This window comes from Beta vulgaris, chromosome 5, assembly GCF_026745355.1.
Source record: "Beta vulgaris subsp. vulgaris cultivar EL10 chromosome 5, EL10.2, whole genome shotgun sequence".
Taxonomy (NCBI): Eukaryota; Viridiplantae; Streptophyta; class Magnoliopsida; order Caryophyllales; family Amaranthaceae; genus Beta; species Beta vulgaris.
This window is the reverse complement of record NC_079206.1, coordinates 6,629,112-6,649,418: the sequence shown is the minus strand read 5'-3', so window position 1 is coordinate 6,649,418 and position 20,307 is coordinate 6,629,112. Positions and strand designations below refer to the sequence as shown.

General features: G+C 35.7%; 1 protein-coding gene and 1 long non-coding RNA gene across 3 annotated transcripts; one reads left to right on the top strand and one right to left on the bottom strand.

Moving 5' to 3' along the window:
- Positions 1-427: 427 nt before the first annotated feature.
- Positions 428-5,860, bottom strand: LOC104892449 (DEAD-box ATP-dependent RNA helicase 27). 2 transcript variants are annotated; one of them, XM_010678388.4, is made up of 12 exons: positions 5,451-5,860; positions 4,059-4,244; positions 3,753-3,938; positions 3,366-3,449; positions 2,953-2,994; positions 2,747-2,818; positions 2,361-2,660; positions 2,207-2,245; positions 2,034-2,138; positions 1,667-1,735; positions 1,467-1,592; positions 428-756 (listed from the first exon to the last, which is right to left on the bottom strand). In XM_010678388.4, exons 1-12 carry the CDS (start codon positions 5,655-5,657, stop codon positions 586-588), a joined length of 1,587 nt encoding a protein of 528 aa, XP_010676690.2. In that variant the 5' UTR covers positions 5,658-5,860; the 3' UTR covers positions 428-585. The 2 variants fall into 2 exon arrangements, with proteins under 2 accessions (XP_010676690.2, XP_019105002.2); XM_019249457.3 differs by lacking the exon at positions 5,451-5,860 and adding an exon at positions 4,319-4,478.
- Positions 5,861-10,289: 4,429 nt separating this feature from the next.
- LOC109134991 (uncharacterized) lies at positions 10,290-19,306 on the top strand. The gene is made up of 2 exons (XR_002039891.3): positions 10,290-16,229; positions 18,683-19,306. It is a non-coding gene; the product is annotated as an uncharacterized LOC109134991 (long non-coding RNA).
- Positions 19,307-20,307: the final 1,001 nt, after the last annotated feature.

Genomic DNA, 20,307 nt, shown 5'->3' with positions numbered 1-20,307 from the left:
TATGTCATGACTTTTATCCTCTTTGAAGGGAAGTCCATGATCATTGGTACGATTTGTAACATATAAAACCATGATGCATTAATGCTTAAGGTATTTGTCCTCTTCAAATACTTTTTTTTTTCAACAAAAAAAAAAAAGAATTAGTTTGTGGTGTTTGACAATATGAATCAATGCAAGTTTCTGTCTGCATTGCAGGCTAGTTCTCTGTTTAAAGAGAAATTGAATGTGTTCACTGATGGGATCTGGGAGGAATATATCTTTGCCTGAACATACACGTATTCAAATATGACGTCTATAGATATCAAAGATTAGATCTAGCATTGGGGCTATTTCTTTGTAGAAGATATTAATTGAAACAATTTGACGGGAGTATTTGTCAATATACAATTTTAGCCATTAATATCTCTAATAATGTGAAAATTTGATATGAATAAAATATATATGCATAGAAGATAAATCATAGAACATCTTATGTAATACATTAATACTATTAACAACTATTGTAGTAGAATTGTTCCAATCTATATCCTAAAAATGCAAAATTGCCAATATGACACATCTTCAGCACAATTAAGACAAAATTTCCTAATACCTAACGAATTGCCTAGTATCATCGTCACATCGCCTCCCATAAGGGTTGCTTTCATTGAACCTCCCTTTGATTTTATGACTCTTCTTCCTAAATTTCGAGGCGTTGCTGTCTATATTGATATTTATCTTTGGTGCACTAGAAAAGCAAAATGAAGCAGCTATTGCCTGCACAAGCAAAAAAACATTGATTTAATGGCATCGTATAGCATAATACTTCTATATATCATCCAAATAAAATATCTTCTTTCTGGAGTTACTAGTGATATATGGATTATGGACCAGTTCAGAATAATAGATGATGGTTATAGGTTTTAAGGGTAAATTAGAGATACACTATCTGACAAACATTTCAATTCGTAATGAAATAGTCTTCTTTTTTAATTCAATGTTGGAAACCGACAAACCGTATCTATAAAAGCCCTTCTTTGTAACAATTTGGGAAAAAGTCACTCCCTCGTGGTATAAATTCTTTCATATAACAATGTCAGAGCCTTAATCCCATCAAATGAGGTCGGCTGCATGAGTCAAGATTTTATCTCCAGCAAGTTCACATAAATCTAGTTTCTATTCTCTTTTATCAAGCGTATACACTTGCAAACCTAATTATACATCATTTCCAATTCCCTTCATCAAAATCATCTTCACCCTCCACCAATTTCTTCAAAAATCTCAAGTATCCGAAGATTCCACTACCCTATGACATCTCAATATGAGGACCTCACTACCCCCATTTTCCTATTATGATCCTTCCTAAATGCCTAACACATCCATATAATAACGTTGGTCTAGCAGTTGTCCTATAGAGTTTTCCTGTTTACCTTAGACACTACAGTTGTAGATATACAATGTTTCCATGAATCAGAAGAAAAGATTACCTGCAGATCAAGCTGGTGTACATTGAACACATTCTTCATGGAATGCGAGTTATATGACTTTATGTAGGCGCTGTATGCATCTTTAGCTGACCTTTTCAAGTAATAATTATTTGCCACCAATCTCTCCTGCCAAAATCCACAGCCTAAGTAAGGTGCTATCCTGATTAGAAACAAGAAACAGAAATAGGAAGATTCATTACCAGATGAGACTGCACATTTGGCAGCTTCGTTGTGTCGATCTCATACTCTTTCATGGGAACCTTCTCACTCTGCATTAAAAGTAGCATATTGAGCTAGCAAGAAAGCAGCATAACATTAAGGAACGACTGGATCTACCTAGCAAACTAGCACAGTTGAGGAATATATTTAAGAGTTTTCTGCTCGTCCGTGTTTGCAGTCAGCACTCATTCAGCATTTAAAAAGAATCTATCTGAGCCATCTTGCAGATATCTCGCACCAGGAGTCTCGATTACATTTATGTTTATCAAATTGCAAGCTCAAACCATATCCGTCTCACTTAATTTTCATCCTAGGACCTTTAGATGGTGCTAGTGAATATATTTATACCTTTAAATAACTGAGGAACTGCAATTCTTCTGGGATCAGGAAAAGCAAAGCCTTTCCTTTAGCACCTTCCCCACGAGCTGTTCGCCCAACCCTATGAATATATTCCTAAAAGAATATCATCAGTCAGCATATCGACTCAAATAGAGCTATTCAGAGGGGATCAAGTCGCAAACCTTTGGTTTATCTGGAGGATCATACTGAACAATCAAATCCTACAAGAATCCAAGAAAATAAGACATAAAACCATAAGAGCTTTTGTTATAACAGAACCTATAGTCTGTTGTCATAACTGTTATTCATGAGAACAGCAGCACAAAAGGCACTAACCACAGCAGGAATATCAAGTCCACGAGCAACAACATCAGTACATAAAAGTATGCCTGTTTCTGCTTTGCGGAAGTCAGACAATGTTGTCCTCCTCTTGTTCTGCTTTTGTTTCCCATAAATATCAAAGCAGTCCATTTGAATGTATCTCAGGAGTTCTGAATGAAATTGAACTGATTTGCAGGAAGAAAAGAAAACCATAACTTTCTTAGACAGATTCCTCTTCAGGATCGAATAAAGAAGAATTAATCTCTTTGCACTAGGAATAACACAAAAGCCCTGCTCTAGTCCGTCATTGGTAACCTGTGGAATCCAGCAAATGGAGCAAATAAGGCTGACAGATAAAAAAAATGGAGCAAATGCAGCATCGATATCTATTTCCCACTTACCTTTCTCCTCGCCTCATCCACATCAACATAGATAGCTGTAGACTGGAACGACAAGCGTCCAAGGTCCTCCACCTACAGACCAAGATAATAATACCACCTAATCAGCAAGTAGAGTCAGAAACTCAAAACAGCAAACACCATCTCCCCCTCAACCCCTGCTTCTTTTCCCTGAAACTGAAGTATACAGAACAAAAATTGACAGCTACCTTCTTGGTTTGGGTGGCCGAAAAAAGAACTGTTTGCCGCTCCTGTATGACAGAAAATTTTCAACAAGAACATTTTTTCAGAAACTTCATAGTCTGGATAGAGTTAAAGAGGAGCATTAACAACATTAGCATAGCACATACAATACTGGAACCACAAAGTGGTTAACCCACAGAAAACAGGCACTGAACAACATCACAGATAATGAAAAAAAACCCATCCCAAATACTGCAAAACGCAACTTAATTATATAGGCTGTTCATGTCAATAGGAATCAATAACTTCAACAGATTGACATGAATGTTCTGTGTGTCTTTAGTCATTACACAATGTCATCATATCTCCACATATAAATTGTGCAGAATGTACAGAGTATGTCAATCAACACATGCTCCATAAAAATCATATTTCTGACCTTTGGTAGAATCTTTATGATTTGCCTCATCTCTTCTTCAAAATTAACTTCCAGAATCCTGTCAGCTTCATCGATTATCAGGCACTGCAAACGGCAAAAAATATTAGAGATTTCAACATCCCAGTGAATGCAAGCATTACTGAGCACTTTACTTTTCCATCATTTCCAAGGGTATGGAAAGAAAAGCAAAGAGATCTCCTCCATTTTTAAGAAAATGAATACAAAAAACCAATTTTTTTATACATCAAGGATACTTTTTATTTCATTGTAGTATTTTTAGTTCTGAAAGATTAACAGAGTGATGTTAAGAAGATAAATTCACTTGTGTTTATAAATTACAACTGACTTCACATGAGAAGAAAGGATCATAGAACTACACAAGGTCACCTTTAAGTTCTTGTATATGAATCCCTTAGTATGTTGAAGATGATCATTTAGCCGTCCAGGAGTTGCCACTAAAAGATTAACACCTTTGGCAAGCTGTTCTGCTTCTCCCCTTCGGCCTGGACCACCGATCACCAAGCCAAGGGTTTGTGAATGATGCTTCATAAGGTCTTTGGCAACATCATGTATCTGAATCATTCGCACAATAAGTCAAGGGAAACCGCCAAATTGATTCAAAGCCAAGCAAGCACAAAGAAGAAGACAGTGTTTTGTGAGACTGAATCAATAGAATGAGGAATAAAGTTTCACCTGTATAGCTAGCTCCCTTGTAGGACAAATAATGAGGACACCAAGTCCATTACGAGAAGCGAAGCGAGCTTGAAACAACAACTCTACAGCTGGAACAAGAAAAGCAAGAGTCTTCCCAGAACCAGTCCTTGCAGCTCCAAAGACGTCTTTGCCTTCCAAGAGAAGAGGTATAGCTCTAGCTTGAATCTGCAAACATAGTAAAGCAAGGCATCAGCATAGCAACATTTACTTCAAACTACTATCACAAGAACTCCCACTACCATGTTACGCTTCAAAAGGTATCACAATCTAAAGAACTTTAAGCTTTCAACAAGCAAAAGAAATCCAAAATGGAGTTAACTTTGTTGGTGCCACTTTTTTTTTTATTGGGTGAACAACCAATGTATTCAGTGCCGACAACAGTGACTAATCTCCTCGCCATGGGTGCTCCACTTAAAGGGTGAATGACTTACCAAGAATCACTTTCCATTTCTAAAAGTTGAGGATCGAACCTCCAACCAATTGGTTAAGGAAAAAGTCCAAGACAACTTGGTTCCGTAAATCAAATTACATGCTGAGTCCACCCAAATAACAATGTTTACTCGTGCCACTTTCTTATAGCTATCTCTTAGGTACAAAGTCCATCTCTTTCAATCAAGAGATCATCTTCACATCTTCATCTGTTCGAATATAAGTGAAATACTTCTCTCAAAAAACTATCATATAGGTACATGTTCAAGGAGCTCTATCGAGAAGAGTAGTTGGTTCATCATTAATATTAAGTCATAAAGGTCAAATATCCACTCATGACTTACTTTAATTAAAAAAATAACAGCTTAATATTAGTAATATTTATTTACGATAATACCACTTCATATATATCACCTACTACTTAATGTAACAACCTCTTTACCTACATTAATCAACATGATCATACTTACACATAAGGTAGATTATCGTCTTTCTTCAATACCAAATTTTGTATGTCACTTTATATCTCCGAATTGATAGTACGTAATTTCAATGAATGTCCTAAGATTAAATTTTCCTTTGGTATATACGAGCAACTAAACAAGTGATATAGACAGATTGAATCCTAAGTCTCGAATATTGTACCACCCCTACAAGACTTTACCAACTAAGCTCAATAACATCTACTCCTAACATTAAATTTGATGGGTCTGTTTTGTTCGGCATAAAATAGTTGAACTGAATTGAATTGAACTGAATTGAATTAAACTGAATTGGACTGAAATGAATAGTGATATGTGAGTAAAAATATTGTCAAGAGCTAAACTGAATTGAACTGAAGTGCACTAAACCGAATTGAACTGAAGATAAACTGGGGAGAACAGGCCCGTAGTGTGATTGCAATTATTAACGAGGGATTATTATGACATGAAAAAAAAAGACCTGAGTCATGTTGGAGAAGCGAAGGTCGGTAATCCCGTCAATAGTAGGTTTAGAAAGTGGGAGAGAGAAGAAGGATTGATCACTCATAATTCCAATCTCACTCTTAATTTTCTTCTTTTGCTTCTTAATCTTCTCATCTTCAATTTCGGCTCGTAATTCTTCTCCGTCATCTGATTTATCTCTCTTCTTCTTCTTCAAATTCTCCATCTTTTTAATTTCAACAAACTTTAATTAATTCTTACTCTGTTACTCAAATATTTATTTATTATTGCTAAACTACAAACCTAAACTGATTAGCAAAAGGAATTAGAGAGATTAGAGGAGAAACACACGGTTAGGGCAAATATATAATTTGTCAACACCTAATTTGTAGTTTAATTCAATCTCGTCTAAGTTTTTATTTTAAAGGAAAAGTTTGTGGTTTCTTTTTGCAAATAATGTTTTATGAGGTTTTTTTTCGCAAAATTGAATTTTTAAAAGATTTTTATTAGCAAATTTTCCTATTTTAAAGTAAATGAAAAGTTGTAAACTGCCTTCACTTGGTCTGTTACATAATAATTCGTCTTTGTGTCAAATAGTATTTGATATAGTGGTAAAGTTTATATATTATAGTTTTGAAATTGTGAGATTAACTTCACTAGAGACACTTTAGGGGTGAAATTTTCTTACCTTTCTCCCACTTTTGAACGGTCGTCTCTAGCCTCAACCCGAACAATAAGGAGGCCCTGTGCTAATATTTGAAAATATAACTCGATTTAAATAAATCACCAAAATATACAAGTAAACTAAATGAAAACATGCATTAAACTAAGCTTTATTCTTCCAAATCTTTTGATATAAGAGCTGAATTCAAGAAATTTGCAAACATCTTGACTATATCAACTTTAAGTTTTTTATGGTTAAAGATTTTATTTTATCAATTCGTAGGCCCATTTAAAAGTGAGGTCTTGTTACACGTCCCACTTTGGACATGTTAAAGGCCGCATCTGGTCGTCCGGTGCAACTGGGTCGGACGACACTTTTCCTTATCAATTAAAAAAAAAAGTGTATCCTGTAATTTTCTAAATAAAATATTAAAATACATATGGTTATATCAATATTATTAAAACTATAACTTAATGATATTATTAAAAGATGTTTAAAATATACTCATTAAAATAGTATAACTATACTTATTGAAAATAATTAATAATTTTAAAATTAAGGAGAATTACACAAACAAGCAAACAAAGTTATCCTTCGTCAACATATTCCAGCAAAGTTATGTGCTATTTTAATAATACGTTTCTCGTATCGAGATTCATACTTTATAATTTTAGGAGGCATAGGGAAAAACAGCCATTAAGGTGTGAATCACACCATCAACAATTTACTTAAGTGAAAGTGAAGAAAAAAGGAGCGAAACAACCTGGCAATTGAGCACTAGTACTCCAATTTGTGATAAATCTGTCCCAGTTAGTCAAATATTAACCAAATTATTTCAACCTAAATTTTATTTTAAAAAATCTCATTAAAATATACACAAAGTCACCAACCTTAAAATATTAGTTTCCTCTCAGAATTAGCTGATAATTGATTGAAAAAAGAGATCGGTTAGAAATAAATAAAGAGTGAAAAATTAGTCGTTAGTTGAAGATTGAATGGAGAAATTAGTATTGATTATTTCATCTTCTACATAACATTTGATTGGGAATGAGTGAGATAATTTTGTGGATTTGTTAAGAGAAATTGAGAAATTAAAAATATGGAAGATTTTCAAAAGACAACAATTTTTGAAGAATTGCGGTTTGAGTTATTGTTGCCAATAATATGCACCGAGAAATTAGAGGAAGTTAGAGAGTCAGACGTTTGATTATTGATATGGTGCATTGTATGTTTCAGTTGAGAAAAAGGTTGGGATTTAATATTTGGACCCTCAAAATTTCGGGGCTCTATGTTGATGTATGTTTGCACAGGATATTGGCAAGCTAAGGCATGGTTTTGATTGAACACGAGTTAACAAATTAAATGCATAATAAGTACATGGTTTGCTCAACTCTTGCCAATTGTACTTGTCTTAGAAATTACTCCCTCCGCCCCATAATATAAGGGCCTGTTCTCCCTAACTTATTTTCAGTTCAGTTCAGTTCAGTTCAATTCAGTTCAGTTCAGATCAGTTCAGTTCAGTTTAGATCAGACCAGTTCAGCTCTTGACAATACTTTTACTCTCACATATCACTTTTCAGTTCAGTTCAGTTCAGTTCAGTTCAGTTCAGATCAATTCAGTTTAGTTCAGTTGTTTTATGCCGAAGAGAACATGCCCTATCCTGATTCTGTTTTTACACGAGAATTAAGGTAAATTAGAATCTTGTTTTATTTAAGTGAAAGTATTGGGTCAGACCGTCTGACCCAACACTTTCCGTCGGACGGGTTGATTTTTTTAACTTCTTCTCAACTTCTTCTCCTCTCTTTCTCTCTCATTTCATTTCATGGATCCAATCTCATATCACAACAATATTACATATATTACACCCAAAAGAAAGTTACATATTATATGCTCACTTTTGAGAAAATCATGATCATCTTCAACTTTCATCCTAGAAATTGGTAAGAAACACCCACTTGTTTCTTTTACCAGATAGATAAATAATGCTTGATCTTTTCCCTGTTCTTCTCTTTCGCTCTAAAATCTGGGTTCGAAAACGTAAAAAAAATCTACCCACTTCTGAAATTTCTTCTCTTTTTCTTTCAATTTTGTGTTTTTTATTAGTCTAACATTTTCCCTGTATAAATCCTTGTAATTATTGTAACATGACTTGGAGCGAGCACGCGTACCGCCCATCAATGGCATCAACACTCATGGCAGTTCAAAAATTCAGTGGCGTTTGATCAAGTGCTTCTAACCAAAAAAAATACGCGAAAACCCTTTGCTAGCTAAGCCCCCCGTACTTAAGCCGCTCATTTCCCCCCCTCTCTCTCTTTCTCTCTAAACCCTAGCCTCCCTTACCCTTTCTTCATCAGTTAGGGGGCTGCCATGGATGTTTTCATTCATGGTAAGCCCCTCTCCCTCTTTTATTTTTGTTGAATAAATTAGTATATCTTTATGGGATTTTTTTAGTACTCTCTGTTGTGGAGATCTCCTTCTCCCCTATGGGAGTTGTGAGTATGGTTTTGTTGTTTTTAGGTATGAGAAATTGTTCTCATTGGTTGAAGTTCGAGACTCAACATGAAGGTATTGGAATCTCGGATGTGGTAAACATGGCTCGATCAAGATTGTTCTTCCCAAACTATGTCAAAATGATAGACTCCCTCATCAATAACTGTTTGATTCAGCAAATACAAGGGGGCTGCGCTATATTTCTCGATTTGGTTCATTGTAGTTTTTTCGAAGACGAATTTGATTTAACCTTGTTTCATTGTATCTTGTTTTTCTTTAATATCTATTGTAGATGCCGTTTGGCCTTCAATTAATGAAATTTCTCCTTAAAAAAAAAAAAACTGAAACAAAAACAATAACTAACTGAAAAAAAAAGAAGACTAACTAAAAAAAAAATGAAGACTAACTGAAAAAAATGAAGACTAACTGAAAAAAAATGAAGACTAACTGAAAAGAATGAAAACTAACTGAAAAAAATGAAGACTAACTGAAAAAAATGAAGATTAACTGAAAAAAATCAGAAACTAATTGAAAAACATTAACTAAATGATGACCAACTGAAAAAAAATGAAGACTAACTGAAAAAGAATTAAGACTAACTGAAAAAAATGAAGACTAACTGGAAAAAAAAATTAGAAACTAACTGAAAAACATTAACTAAAAGATGACCAACTGAAAAAAAATGAAGACTATTAGCATGGACTGAACTGAATTGATTGGAGCTGAACTGAACTGAACTGAATTGATTAAAGCTGAACTGAACTGAAAATAAGCTAGGGAGAACAGGCCCTAACTGAAAAAAAAAAATTAAGACTAACTGAAAAAAATTAGTAACTAACTGAAAAAAAATGAAGACCAACTGAAACCCAAGTGCTTCTCTAATAAACTGCCAACAACCACAACTAATTTTATCACACACTTTTTTGAACAACTATCTCATAAACTAACTTGATAAATCAATTCACACCGTCAATACTTCTAAACGGGCAAACAAACCAAGCAAAAAATAACAACCGATTAATCAAGATACCAAACAATCCCTATATTATACTTCCTCCGTTTCTAAATAAGTGCAACATTTGCATAGTGTTTACTATTTACAGTTTAAACTTTAATTAGCTTTGGTGATTTACATTTGAGAAAAAACATAGTCATGTGGGATCTTGTTAGATTCGTCTGAATGTGAATTTTTTTAATATCAACTTTTTATAATTTTTATTTATTGATAATTGAAGATATTAATGGTTAAAATAATGCATTAGCAAACGTGAAAACAAGAAGTATTGCACTTATTTAGAAACGGAGGAAGTATATCTGAAATAGTAAATTGGAAATCATAATGCTGTGTTCTCGAGATTAACCACCATTACATTCACATTTCACAACTACTCTAAAAGCATGAAAATGAAATCTATAAAATCTCAATTCACGAGATGCAAAAAACCGGCTAAGATCAGAGCACGCACAATCACACAAATACGTTCACACAAAACCTTTTGACTTGAGACGCAAGGTACAAACAGGGGCATCAACATCAAGTAGTACTTAGTCGAGTGGTCTGGTTTGTATATCACAATGTTAAGGTTGTAGGATCAAACTCACTCGAGCTATTTTGGAGATGGGGATTTCCCCTTACTCTTCACCCTTACTCTCAAAGAGACTTGTCTGCAAATCCAAATAGAATGGACATGTACTAGGTTCCAGTTAGGATGCTTTCTCCCTAAATTTTAAAAAAATTACAAACAGGGGGCCAAGTGGCAATCTACTGTAAATAAACCCGAAAATAAAGCCCATTTACAAACCACCGCCAACTACGGGCGGGTTTTGTCAATTACCAACGTTGATAGCGGAAGTAGGTAACCTACATACGTGGTAATTTCCTATTCGTCTGTCTCCCTTATAAATAACCCTCTCACCGCCTCTACTCTTTCTCTCTCCTCAAAAAAAATCTTATACAGAGCTATATAGCCTTCTAAAGGAAGAGTTGTTAGATTAGATTAGATTAGCTCAAAATAGGCATAGCCTCAGGAAAACAAAATCAACAAAAAAAGGGAAAACAAAAAATTCAACAAAATAAATAGATTTTAGATTCTCTCCCTCCTTTTTTTTCTTGTTCACACAAATTATCTTAGAGAGAGAGAGAAAACGAGTTTTTTTTAGAGAGAGAAAGAGATTTTTCTAGTGAGAGAAAGAGTTTATTTAGAGAGAGAAGGAGATTTTTCTAGAGAGATAAAGCTTGCGTTGGTTGCGGTGGTCTCTGATTCGCTTGGTGCAGGTCGGGAACTGGTTATCGTTTTTTTTTTCTGATTACTTCCGCCGCCATTGGAGCAGCAGCAGTAATCTTCGGAGAGATAATTATTTTTTTTCTTATTTTTTTTATTTTTTTGGAATTTTTTTTTGGAAAATATCTCTCTTCTGCTCAGTCGGTGGATTACCGGATCCCGCCTTGCATCAACTGAATCGGAGGCTGCGGTGAACTGCCTTCATTTCATCAGATCGGCGGATTTTATTGTTTTCTGTTTTGTTCTTCAGCTGTTAATTTATTGATTTCGTTATTTTTTTATCATCGATATTATTATGGAAGATTTATGAATTGAAATCGTGTTTAATCTGATTATGCTCGTACGATCTTGGAAAAAGATGTATTAGATTGGAAGAATCAGTTGAGATTTAGGATTTGTTGTTGAAGGAAAGAGATATTTCACATATTTGTTATTACTTCATGAATATTGAGATTTGGATTTGTTTTTGTGATATTTGAATTACTATGATGAATATGTGAGTTTTAGTTTTTTCTGGAAAAAAATTATTGAGTTGGTGTTGTTGTTTGCGGTGATGTATTTGGCTGATTTCGAGTAGTTTTCATATGTTGTTGGATTATGGTCCGTCATTGTGATTAAAATCTACTCATTTGTTGCGTTGAGTTTAATGCATTGTACTTCCGTTTGTTTTGCTTTGGAACTTGTTTGATTAATTTAGTACAAGATGTTTGATTTGTTTGATCACTTGATTTTTCGTAATTTGGAGTAATAATCTAATAAAATGTTGTTATTGTGTGAACTTTTGGATAATTGGTATTTTGATCTTGAATTCGGATGGTTGACGTTGAACAGGTGAAGGTATGGTGAAACTTTTAAATGGTTTAAATTGTCAAGTAATTCATATATGGAATGAGTGTTTGCAGATTTTATTGGTTGCTAGGTTGAATTGAGATTCCAGTGAACTAATCGAATATCTGTCGTGCTTTGAAGAGTAAAAGTGTTTATTCTTTGGGCTTAATAATTTCAGTTTGCATGCTTTGTTGAATTGCCTGATGCTTCATTTTCAAATAGTAGTAGTTGTGCAGTTATACTAGCTAATCAATGATGTAATTACTGTGAATTTTCGCTTACTGCCTCTTGCTTGGTATAATTTGCTTGCAATTGGGACGAGAGGTAATCTAACCCTGTGGATCCAATGTGAAAGGATAGCAATTGAGGAGCGGGTTCTTGATGCATTGATGTTGAACCAAATTGTCTGTATAGGCCTGTGGTAAGTTCTAATAGTATTTGTTTTCAACCGGTATTCGCATGAGAGTGACTTCAAACTTATCGAAGTAGACTTAAAATATAATTTTTATGTGAAAGTTTTGTGCATTTATTAAATATTGTTCTGTGTACTGATTTGAGATGGATACATATGTTTATCATATGATGAATTTGCAGCACTACTGAATTCTGTATTTAGGTGGTTGCTATGTCCAATGAGACTAAAAGGATATTTGATTATGCTGTTCATGTGTTGATATTTCTCAGTATGTTGCTTTGATGTAGACATGTTATGTAATTTTTTTGCAACTACTATATTGTGATGTCTGGTAACTTTTGGCTTGCTTGAAAATAGAGTTATTGTCAGATAAATAGTTATTTCTTCCCCAATAGTGTGATATCAAGACAGTGGCTGTTAAATAAATATACTGTGGTTCGGCGGTCAATATCATTTGTATAGTGTGATTTGCTAGATGTTTTGGGCATGCATATTTGAAGAATGAGTTTGAACTTTTGCCATCTTTGAGAAAAAAATATAGGCAAAAGATATGCTCTTGAGTGATCTTCACAGGGAAATGGATGACGACGAGACGTACACTGTCAGTAGATACTGGGCTCACTCCCACTGGCTCACAGCTTCTTGGTTTCAAGCCCAGATAGGTGGCTGCCTCCCACTGTTGGTGTAACAAAATTAAATGCCGATGCCTCGCTTGGTGATGATGCGTGGGTAGGGCTGGGCGAGTGGGTGTTGACCGGGACCGCATGGTAGTGCGCAATCACTTAGGTGAGCCTTTGAGGTCCTTTTTGCAGCAAGAAAACTGGTGAGAGCTTATGGCCTCCTGAAATAGCAGAACGTAAAGTCATTACTATGGCTGCTGGTTTAGCAATGCAGAACATCATACTTGAATGAATCCAACTCCTAAAGACTCACACTCATCATTCATCTCTGAAAAGCTTCATTCTTCTTCTCTGGTCTTGAACTCTTGATTCCATTCTAGAGAATGTGTTAGAAGTAAGTCTTTCGAGTCTGTTGCTTGTGTTCATGTTAGAAGAAATGGGACTTTGTGGCCCATTTTCTCGCTAAGATACTGCCATTTGGTGTACAACAATGCTGGGAAAGTCATTGTCTGGCAGAGGTTTCTACTTATGTATTGTCTGTCCATTGATTAATGCACTAGTTTTTGCCAGATTTTATCTCCTTCCAGTCGTGGGCTTTTGTGTTTGGTTTGGATTTAGGTAACATTGCTGCACTGCATAGTCTTTGCAAATCTGATGTTTGCAGATTTTTTGCCGTTACACATAAATGGGGATGAGTCAAGATACTTAGAAATGAAAGCTTGTGCGTCCTATTGTGCTTCATGTATTCCTCTTCTCTGTTTTGGCTAAAAAATTTGTCCATGGGGTGTATATTAAATATTTATGGCGAATGCCCATAGTTAGCACTTAGCAGTTAGCTATCGAAGTTGCATATATTTGGTTGATTAACCTAGGCAGGATGACCTGTTCTATAGGTGTTATTTGTGTAATTAGTGAGCTACGACTTCATGTTCAATTCAAAGATTACATGAACTTCAAAAAGAAAAGATTAATGGGGAGGAGTTCAATATCTTACCTTTTGACTTCTGTTGGCTGGCTTCCCGAGGCCGTGAAAAGGATGTTTGTCCTATTGGATAGAAGTTGAGAAGAAGTTTGCTATTAAATAAAGCATAATGAATTCGTTTACTTTGGCTTCTTACCATAGATTCTGGTAAACTTACCCTATATTCGAGCTTTATTTTCTTGCATTCTTATGGCCTGCTTTGAGCAGGCTGACTTTAGTGCGCCATGTAGCTCGTTGGATGGCTATGGAGATCAGGCCATGAATTCTGAAGTCTGCTTTTTTGAAATCTTAGTAACCACAACTAGCTGCTCTGGGCAGGCTACCAATTTTTTTCTTGCACTCTTATGACTGGAACAGGTATAAACTGCTCCAAGCACGCTAACAAGTTTGCAACTAACAAATTGGATGTCTATGAGGCTGTGGAGTACCTTGGTTGATTGCACAATAAAAGATGGATGAAGGGTTATTTCTCGGACTGCACCTCAGGGATATTCAAGGATGGAAGTCTGTCTTGCTGTTGCACTCTTTGGTGAAGTGCTTGCTGCACCATGTTGATGACAGAAGTTATCTGCAGATTTTGAATTGGCGGTGGTTCAATATTTCAATGTCTACGGTTGTGGACTGACCAGTTTGAAAGATGGAACTATGACCATCCTTACAATTGGTAACCAGACGTGGCCCTAAATTCTGGAATCTGGAGATTTGCTCTGATTTCTGCTGGAGGCGCGTTTATTCAACGGTCTAAACTCAGGCATGCATTTACTTACACACTTAGGTGAATTGGCATACGGGAACATCTTGGTTGGCTATTTTTCGTTTTCTTGACAATGAGCTTGTTCATTTTATCCAAGAAATACTGATTTTACTTGTAAAAACTTTTTGATATAATCTCTCTACCTTTGACTTGTTAGGTTGAGCAATTTGATATCGCTTAAGGGAGGTTTTGAGTTCGAGCCTTACCATATGTAGTATAGGAACTCTTGTTAGGAGACTTATCCACCAAAACCAGGTGTGCGACTTGGGTCGGACTCGAATGTAGTTGGAGCTAAGCTCCGGTGAATCGGGTGGGCAACCAAATTTTTTTTGACCTCCCTTGGCTTCATATTGGCGGGACTGATACTGAGTGTTATTATTGATGGTGTCCTAGTTATCAATATTACGGACCTTCATGATCTGAACTCTGAGGAATGCTTGATCTGTCCAGAACTTGCTCTTCTCTCTGTTTTCTGTTATCCTGAATCCTGATTGTCTTTTAGTCATCTACCATGTCAGAAGTTGCGTACCAGAAAACCTCGTAACTTGTGGACATTACGCCAACGCATCATAAGATCTGATGTCAGAAATGCCAAGAACTTTCATTAATAAATGACATTAGTTGCATACTGTGAAAATTTGGATCTACTTGAACAAGATAGCCAATAATTGTAAGGCATATGGCAGGGGAAGAACAGGAAAGCTTAAATTATTTCTGTCCGTTGCTTTATGTGTGTTTGAGTTTTAACTCAAATGATAATTCGTCCATACTTTTCCATTGCCCGTGTATCATGTTTACCAATACATAATTTTAGCTATTAATATCAGTAATTAACTTTAGTAAAAATTTAAAAAAGTCGATATATTTAAAGTATATATCGAGATGAAGCTAATGAATTTCACATGATTGTATTTTTTTCGTTGCGTAAAAATCACTATTGATGATGAAAGGATAGTGTGAATAGTATAAATATCCATATGTTAGTATTCGGAAGTATAATACTAACATATTTTTACGAACACGGAGCGAGGTGTGACCTGCACCTAGCTTGTTGCAGGTGAACGTGAACCTTTCATGCCTGTGACTTCCGCCTAATGAATTTGTGATCCATTAGTGATTAGATATCTTTGTATTTAAAGTCCAAGTCAGTTTGGTATCAACTATTGCTACTGTGACTTACTGGTATACGTCAGTAGTTCACTACTCAAGTTGCTGGTTCAGAGTGATGACTATAGAGGAGTTGAAACTTAGCTCTATAATTGCATCATGCAATGTAATATGTTCTCATTTACTAGACAGAAGATTGCATCATGCATAAATAGATGCGTAACTACTTTTAGGAACGTTAAATCAATTTAGATATAGATGATGTATTTGACTAATAGAGAAAATGTGTTTCTTATTCAAGGAATTTATGGACTAGGGAAAGATTAAATACCAAATAAATTGATATGGAAGATTCGAAACTATTTTTTGGTGCCGTTTTGACAAAATGAAGATGTTTATATTTAGTGTATATCTAAAATCATTCGATATAGATTATGGAAGAAGGATGTTCATTTTTCATTGATTTAACACTGCTAAATAAGCTTTCTTTTGTTTTCATGTTCTTGGCAATTGGCACAATGGCATTTACAGATTTATGAAACATGTAGCTGAACATGCATTTATCCAGTGCAAAGATGGCATTAAATACCTCAATAAAGCTCCTCCTTGCTTATGAGAAGTATATGATATGGCTGGTGATTTGCTGTTCATTTAGGTATGTATTTTGGCATCTCTTTTGGTTTGGCCCTTGGGCCTTGACGCACAAATATTGAGCGAGTTACTGCCAATTTTACTTCTTTTTTCAATTTCTGTAAATTCTATTTGTTCAGGATTCAAGTTTTCTGTTGTTTTTCTCATTTTCTGCTTCATTTCTGCATGTTTTTCTTTGCTTCCGCTCTTTTCATGTGTATAATTGATGCTATTTATGATTTTCCAGTAAGAATCACGTGAAAACTCCTTATGTTCAAAACTGCAACATAAAATGAGCGAAAATATAAAATGAGCAAAAAAACCATAAAATGGACTTGTGCTTGTGCATATCATGTTCTAGATAGCTGAACTTCTATTCATTGTCCCAAAAACTACTTACAATCACCCAAAAAAGTTGAAATTACATTTTTAATTTTTTCTTTCTTTTTTCCTAAACCACCATCACCCTCACCACCAGCCACCTCACTCCACCACCATTCACATCCTGCCACAACCACGCCTTGCCATAACCACCCACCAGCATCCCCCACCCTCCCCCACCCCCACCCCCACCCCCACCCCACCCCACCCCCACCCCCTATCTCCTTCATAAACACTACATGCGTAGCACGACCACCTACCTCACTCCACCACCCTCACCTCCACTTTCTTCGTCGCACACAACCGCGTACTCAACCTCCCCAACCCCCACCATCTTTGCATCACCCCCACCACCATTGCAAAGAAGCAATTTTTTTATATCATGGGCGAACGTCCAGGACATTCGTATGGTAAAAAAAATTTGCTTCTTTGCACTGGTGGTTGGGGAGGTAGGTGATGGCGCGTGGGTGGTGGCGGGGGTGGCAGGTGGTGGTGGGGTGGTGTGGAAAAAAGAAAGGGTAAAATGGTTTATAGAAATGAACTTTTATTCATCGCTCCAAAAACTATTTAAATTAACAAAAAAAAGTTGAAATTACGTCACTTAACATCCAATAAAGCGGGGAGCCTGGGACTGTGGATAACAGCCAACAAAGCTGGACTGTGGATAACAATCAATATGGATAATTGTTGATTGAGGCGCCATTGTCTTTGGGGATAGAACATTTTAATTATCATTATTTTGCTTTTAGATATGGAAGGATATTGATAGTGGTCCACTAGAAGTACAATTGTCCATCTGTATTTGTTTTACTTGTTTGTTATATTAATCTCTATTGCACATTATTTTTGTCATTATATTTATGTTGTAAAATTATGGAAAGTTAATACCAACAATACGTAATTCGAAGGAATTTAACAAAATCCTTTATGATTTGTTATGCATCTTTTGGGTACATCTAGTGGTCTCTACTTTTATGTGACTGGTATTCACATGTAGTAATTTCTTAGTTGCACTAATACGAGACCAACAAAAAAAGGAGATGACACGACAGACGATTGAGAGATTTTCGTCGTTTATGATCTCATGTTAGTTGTATTATTGATGAGACAATTGCTAGCACATCTTGCAAGAACCCTGTCGATATCTTCCTTACATTTCTTAAGCATTATCCATCTTGTTAATAGTTCTTTATAGTATGATTATTTTGCGACTGAATGTTTGCGTTAAGGTCGTTTGATATCTTTTTGGCTTGGTTCAATTTTGTTGTGAAGATACATGACCTAAGTGAGTATTCAACTTCTTAGCTCATCCAAAAGAAAACTTTTGAGGAACTTAATGAATTTTGAATTTGTCCTCTTCTTTCTTCTCTATTCATAATAGTTTACTGATATGTTATAACTTTCAAAACCCTAACCGTAATACTTAACTCTCTATCTTCTCCCAAGCGAAACCAAAGCGACCCTTTTTTCCTTTCTCTTTTTCGTCCTTTTCGTTTTAGTTTTTTGGTCGTTGTTTTGTAGTCTTTGGTAGTCGTCAGTCGCTGGTTGTTCCTCCACCCTAGTAGTTGCGCCGGTCCCCATCTTCTTCCGCGGTGTTAGTCGTCGTCGCGTTGGTCGCACCTGCAGAATATCGGGCTTCCGCGGTCCTTCTTCCCCTGTTTTAGTGTCGGCCTCCCTGTCCCTCCCCTTGTTTTTCGTCGGGCCTCCACTCCCCTTTCCCCTGTTTTCGTCGGGCCTCCCCATTCCTTCCTCATATTTAGTGTTGGGCCTCCCATTTCTTCCCCCCTGTTTTGTTATATCGGGCTTCCCTATCCCCTCCCCCAGGTTTAAGTCGGACATCCCTTTCCCCTCCACCTAGTCTTTGGGCTTCCCCTTCCCCTTCCCCTTCCCCTTCCCGGCTTGATTGTTAGTTTCCCCTAAGTGGGTTAAGTTTAAGTACGTTTATTAGTTGTTTCAGTATGTTTATTTTCTTCTTATTTAGTGTCGTGCTTCTTCAAAATTTAGGAGTCACTTTGGTCGGATAAGACGTGTATTCATAATAGTAGAATTTATGATTTTTTTTGGAATCTGTGATGTGGGTACATGTGAATCAAGCAGATTGTGTACGTGGTCAAGGCGATGCACGTTTTTCATAGTTGGGATTTCTGTTTTTCGGGTTCACAAATCGGCGAAGTCTTCGAGGGCTCACTTTATTTAGCTCTCTGTCTAGCTTGACATTGATCTTTATGATCCTTGCCTTGACAAATTCAAATTTGAAGGCGGCACACCAGTTGCATCTGGTGGTTTTCAGCATGCCCACTCATAAGTTTTTCCTTTCTAACAGAGAAACCTGAAGTGAGAGTATTTGAATCACAAAGGAATATGACTCTTCACAAGACCATAAACCCACAATCCCAAAATATAGCGGGTTGTTGGATTGCTCATATGGCGAGATGCAATGCTCATCGTTGGTTGTTCGTTGTTCAAATCGTAAACGACACTCGCTTCTTTACCATTCGCCATTAAAGTTTTGCCTCCACCATCACCGGCATTAACCAACGATGCCCTCCGTCACATACAACTTTCTATCGTTCTTGATTGTTTTTATTTTCTATGGATTCTAAGAGCTCCTAAAGTTCACTTAGGTTCGTTGGTTTGTTTAGATTTAGTTGTACTTCCTTTTTTAATTAATGTACGATTTCTCGTTATATATAAAAAAAAAGTTTACTGGTGTGACATCAATTATTCTCTTTATCTAGAAATGAACATATATACGTTGTTTTATACTCCCTCCGTCTTTTATTAGTTTACCCCTTTTGATTTTTGACACTATTCACATACATGACTTTAACTATCTTTTGTAATTTGTATTTAAGGAAAAATATAGTCATGTGAGATCTTGTTGGATTCGTCTCAATGTGTATATCCAAATATCAACTTTTTGTAATTTTTGCTTATCGAAAATTAGAGATATTAAGGTTCAAATTAGTATCTCGGCAAAAAAAGGGGTAAACTAATAAAAAACGGAGGGAATATGTTATTGGTTTCTCACATGTTGCGTGGACTTTTACATGGAAAGTTTGATATGTTTGTGGCGTTGATATCCAGATCTTAGCTTCTTGTTTTCATATTTACCTGTTTCTAGCCTAGTTGAGCATTTTACACTATATTAAGTGAGTTGAAGTTGACGTGCCCCCCCCTCAAAAAAAAAAAAAAAAAAAAGTTGACGTGCCCAATAACAAGGAGGGCCAAATATGATGGAGAACTCATTATCAAATTATGATGCACTATCTCAAGTCTCCCATAATCAACAATTACAAGGACATGCGAAGATTACATACATGACGGTCTCGTAATATTAGGACCCTGTGCTAAAATAAATTATAATGATTAAATTTTTTTGATGAATAGGAAAAGACGGAAGAGTTATTAATGAATTTTTTTTGAAGAATAGGAGGAGTATTGTAGATTAATCCGTGTCGATTCTCATTGCTTAAGATCATTAATATACATGTTGTACAAACTTAGCTTAAGGCTAGAGACTAGGAAAATCAATAACCGATTATATCATAATCTATGCTATCCTAAAATAGAGGATTATGATTACAAAGATATATACAAAAATATTACAAGAATATTATTGTCTAACACACCCCCGTAGTCGAAGTGGGAGGTAAGCGAATGCTTAGACTGTCTCGAAAAAATACCTTTATCAAGGAACGGGAAAGCAGAGCATACAAAAA

Coding starts and splice junctions, on each gene's coding strand:
- LOC104892449 (XM_010678388.4), bottom strand. CDS start 5,657: ATGGAGAATTTGAAGAAGAAGAAGAGAGATAAATCAGATGACGGAGAA. Junction 3,939..4,058: donor CAAGGGAGCTAGCTATACAG/GTGAAACTTTAT, acceptor CGAATGATTCAG/ATACATGATGTTGCCAAAGA. Junction 1,736..2,033: donor AGTTCCTCAGTTATTTAAAG/GTATAAATATAT, acceptor CTTTTAATGCAG/AGTGAGAAGGTTCCCATGAA.